This window comes from Drosophila virilis, chromosome 2 (genome assembly GCF_030788295.1).
Source record: "Drosophila virilis strain 15010-1051.87 chromosome 2, Dvir_AGI_RSII-ME, whole genome shotgun sequence".
NCBI classification, from domain to species: Eukaryota; Metazoa; Arthropoda; class Insecta; order Diptera; family Drosophilidae; genus Drosophila; species Drosophila virilis.
In genome coordinates, this window is record NC_091544.1 from 28,983,662 (window position 1) to 28,988,657 (window position 4,996).

General features: G+C 39.2%; 2 protein-coding genes across 2 annotated transcripts; both read left to right on the forward strand.

Moving 5' to 3' along the window:
• Positions 1 to 1,273, forward strand: LOC6632481 (tabinhibitin 6). The gene is made up of 3 exons (XM_002056258.4): positions 1 to 153; positions 215 to 615; positions 713 to 1,273. The coding sequence occupies exons 1-3, from the start codon at positions 19 to 21 to the stop codon at positions 996 to 998; spliced, it is 822 nt and encodes a 273-aa protein (XP_002056294.3). The 5' UTR covers positions 1 to 18; the 3' UTR covers positions 999 to 1,273.
• An 842-nt stretch (positions 1,274 to 2,115) lies between these two features.
• LOC6632482 (mitochondrial import receptor subunit TOM40 homolog) lies at positions 2,116 to 3,523 on the forward strand. The gene is made up of 4 exons (XM_002056259.4): positions 2,116 to 2,542; positions 2,607 to 2,932; positions 3,016 to 3,240; positions 3,308 to 3,523. The coding sequence occupies exons 1-4, from the start codon at positions 2,261 to 2,263 to the stop codon at positions 3,426 to 3,428; spliced, it is 954 nt and encodes a 317-aa protein (XP_002056295.1). The 5' UTR covers positions 2,116 to 2,260; the 3' UTR covers positions 3,429 to 3,523.
• Positions 3,524 to 4,996: the final 1,473 nt, after the last annotated feature.

The window sequence follows — 4,996 nt, forward strand, 5'->3', positions numbered from 1 at the left end:
GATCAATTTAGTCATACGATGAAAGTTAACCAGTTGCTGTCGCCGCTGTGCATTGTGCTTTGCTTCGGATGTCTAGGCGCAAGGAATTACGATAGTCCTTACTGTGACATTCGTCCTTGTTATTCCATGAATTTGCCCTGTAATAATAGTGGCGTGAGTTTTGAATTATACTTGGTGGAAATTGAATAACGATCTACGTTTTGATGGCATGTAGACAATGTTGGAATGCCCCGACTCTAGCAAGCTATTGAAAGAACGCGACTTCAGAGAGGATCTTGAGGAAACATTTAATACGCTGCGTAATGATGTAGCCGGTGGCAAAATATATAGAAATTTGCCGCCCGCAGCGCGCATGGGAAAAATGTCCTGGAACAATGAATTGGCACAATTCGCTAGACTCGACGTCAAGCGCTGCCGAGTCGCGCCCCGGCCCTGGATATGCTCGCAGAAATTCTATGCCATTGGCCGACTAGCCGAACTTTATGGTTTTCAAACCGATAATCTAACCTCGACCACATTCGAGACCCTACAGAGCATGGCAAGTGGCTGGATGTCTCGGGTAAGCAGCATAACGCGATACCAATCATTACACTTGCCCACCAAATATGAAGAAAGGTAAGTGCTACGCTAGATGACCAAAGAAAGTACTTTAACTCTCTCTCGCTCTTACTCTCTCTCTCTCTGTCTCTCTTTTATTTTTTGTGCCCTTCAGTATAAACATTTTGCAATCTGCCCTGCTGCTGATCGAGCATAATACCCAGTTCGGATGCGCCGTACTCCACTACACGAGCAACCTGTATACGTATTTGATGCTCAGCTGCGTCTTTGGCGCCGACACTCAGGATGGGCAACGGATGTACAACTGGGGCATAAGGCCTGGCATCAAGTGCCGACATCTGGACTCAACATATCAAAATCTCTGCTCCAGTGAAGAAAAATACAGTTACGAACATTTATATAGAAAAATGGATTCAGTTAGAATGTCGAAAACGTGGTAAGCCGTAACAACCATGGTTGAGATCAGCTACAGCTTGTACCTAGATAAATACTTATATTAAGTTGCATTTGTATATCATTCGTTTATTTTAACTTATAATTTCTCTGCTAGCCTTAAGAACATTTATCCACATCAATAGATTTTATTTCTGTACCAAGTTTTGTATGATTTATAAATTCAACCAAGCTTTCAAAATCTTCTTTCGGTTGTCATCTTTTGCAATAAATTGTTCACAAGCCCAAATCAAACAACATAATCGGCAAAGAGAAAAGCAAAAAGAAAAACTATTCAAGCGCTGCATTTGCCTTACAACATTTTCCTTAAGTAGGGGCAAGTAGCTGCTGACGTTGATCTTCAGCCAACTGGAAACTAAATCAACCGGGCTCGTGGAAAGCTTTAAATATTACATGAAATACCGAATCGCCAATGAGTCGCTGGCATGGCAAAGTAAAATTCAAGAAGATGGTTATCTAATACATTGGCATTGGTATTGAGGTTTCAATACCCTTTATTAACTGCTAAACTAACTGAACTGAAAGTACTAAAATCCAACTAATCTACATTTTATTGAAATATAAATATAATATAATTATAAATTAGATAAGAGTTTCAAATAAAGCCACAAAAATGGCTGATGTGTTTCACATATTGAAAGAAAGTAACTCAATGTTACTCAAAGAAACGAATTGCCCAGGCAAATTGTATGTCTTATAAATAATGTAAAAAGTGTGAAATGCGCCTAATGGTGTGCCACAGGACGAAAAGGATGACAGTTCAGGCAGAGAGATGAGCATACACCAAGAGAAAACGAAAGAGAACGCAAGAACGAGTGAGAAATGGAGCGAGAGAGAGAGAGAGAGAGAGAGAAAGTTCCTGTTGACAGGCATTTGGTCTGGCGTTACATGAAATGGCGCATAAAATGACAATTGGCAGCTGATGTTGGGGGTTTCATACATTTTTGATGATGCACACAAACACACACAAATACACACAAACACACACACACACCCACGCACACGCCAACTCGTACATTTACACTTGTGTAGTTCGAGTTTTTGGAGTAGAGAGAAACTGAGATCGATATAACATTTCGTTTGTTGTTTATTGAGTGTGGAAAACTTTAGTAACTACTATATACATTAACAGTTTTCCACTAAACAAAACAAAGCCCAAAATTTCTCAGGCCTAAAGCTAGTTCAATTCAGATACATTTTCACGCTGTTTCCATACATATAGTTGAATAGTTGATTTTGTTCGGGTGGCATGTCCTGCAACTCTTGTCCACCATTTGGTGGATATAAGTTTCCATCCTGTTTTCAGCGATACGGCGGCGTCTCCAACAAAAAGAATCCGGGCAATGTACAGACCCTGCACAGTCTCGCACACAATGTGATGCCCAAATTCTATGACGGCGTCGAGCTCGACTATTATCATCGATTGGCTCCAAATAAATTCATATCGGCCGCTTGGGTATTGAGTCATGTGAGAGCCGCCGGCTTTCGTTTTGGGGGTCTCTACACGTTTCGTGTACTTGATGATTTCATGGTAAGTAAATGAATGAATATGCACTTAGCATATCTAACATTCGTCAATTTTTTGCGCTTTTCAGCTAACGCCAACAATTGTTGGCGACATACATCCTACCACATTGGCAGCCAATTTGAATATTCTGTATTATCCGTTCAAACCATTGCGACTGGAGGCCGTTCTGCAAAAGCCTGGCGAGGATGTGCCGGTGGAAACGCAATATACTATTGAGTGGACGCGACCCAGCGACACATGGGCAGCAAATTTTTACAATGTTCGCAATGAGAATGGACGTTGCACTTTGTCGGTAATGCGTTCCATTACCCAGCACTGGGCAATCGGTGGCGAACTACTGCTAGAGTGGAATGAGCCAAAGAACCTCATGACTGACTTGGCTTTTGCTGCGCGGTAAGTGTTAAGATATTTTCTGAATTATATAAATCGCATCGCATATTCTCTTTATTCTGTCTTATCTTCTGTTCGACTTTCAGCTACTCGCATCATCATTATTCCTTTGCGGCAACAGCCTCCCGTCAGGGTCTGGACGTCAGCTATTGGCAGCGCATTCATCCACAAATCCAGATGGCCAATCTATTAGCCTGGAATCGCAGTACACGCAAAACAATTGCCACCATATGCTATCAATGGAATTTCTGGAACTGTGCCGTTCACGGAATGATCGATTCGGATGCGCTGGTTGGTTTCATGTGGACCAAGTACGTGTTAGCTGATATAATAGCTTATAGCCGCAGCTTATAACCGTATATTGTTGATATTCCTTAGATATCTGTCTTATATACCGATACAAATGGGTTTCAGTGTGGTGATGAGTCTGCCGACTGATCGTTTTGCTTTCGGAATGCGATTTGTGCTCGATCCGAGCGGTCTGAGACGCGGCGACTGAGATGTTTATATTAATGTTTAAATTATATTTTTTACCAAATTGTCAAATAATGTCATGTACACAGTTTAAGAAATGTTTGGTGTTTAATCAGAAAATAGGCAAAATTTGCCAGGTTTTTATTGAAAAATAAGGGCAGGAATTCGGTATATCTTTAAAAAAATGATATTAACGTTGGTAGTTCTAGCTCTGATTGCCGAGTAGTATGGTTAAAGATGTTTAGACCTTTAAAGATATCTTGTTATAAAATTAGTTGAAATGTGAACACAGCCGCAGGTCAATAACACTTTCTATAGCAGAAAATATCTACAATATTCTTGAAATCTATAGAAAAACCTAAATTTTATTTAATGCTTAGCACTTGACCAAACTAATTGCCATTTCCTGTTTTTCTTTACATTTCGACTTTTAAATACATTTGCGGTGCTTCGCAAGGAAACACCAAAGCAACCAACTGAAAACTTGACTTAAAAGCATATAAATAAAATTTATAAAATACAAACACACATCCATAAATATATATGGACACGGGCAAACACAGTCTTGCGCATTTTGGCACTTTCACAGTACTCGATGCCGCACATTACGTATACGCAACGCAGACACACATACACACACACACACACACACACACACACATACACACACACACACACGCCTGCACACACAATAAGAACTACATTATGGCTACAATTTTATTTATTTTTATATTCTTATGCCCTGTAATAGAATGGATTGAAAGGGTATTCTCGATTTACTGCAAAATAAAGTTAAGCCCACCCTCAACGACTGCATAAATTTTACTTCTTTTTTTCAAATATTAAATAAAAAATGTACAGGGAATTACTAAAATCTATAGTGTTTAATAGTCAAGCATAAAATATTTTCTAAACATTCTTAACATTCGCCTAAATTTAAATATATTCAAGCAAGTGAGCTTACAGGGTATTTCTTGGACAAACATTTACAAGTAGCACACTTTTGCTTTCTGTTTTACTTGTTTTTGTGGCCGAAAAACTGCAGTAAGACTCTCTTCGGCCAATGCATTTGATTTATGCGCAGCAAAGTCTAGACATAGTAAATATTTTTTAATGCCACGCGCTGGTAACTGAGCAGAGATTTTGCTTAAGAGCAAAAATAAATTTCTAAAATAAATCAAACATATACAATACATTTGGGGAATGCGAACAGAACTCAGCTGAGCTTCAGAATAATTTACTTTATAAAGGCTGTTAATCCTCTTAAATGCATCGAGTGGGGCCCCAGATGGCTTATCAATTTAGGGGCGATGGAAAAGCCCAAGCGCCATTGACCCACAAAAAAAAAAGGGCAAAGAGTTACAAAAACACAAACTTTCAATTGATTTTGTTTTCGGGTACAAACTTTTAGCCCATTGAATTTTCTTTGTTCAAACATTTGTGGTATACGCACATGCGAAAACTTACGGATAGACCCGAAAATATAACCAAGGCAAACTTTGCATGCCAAAGTTTTCAATAATTTTACACCCACACAATCAGATGCATCGGACTGGGAGAAAAGGCAAATATTAATATTTCAATAAATGCGGA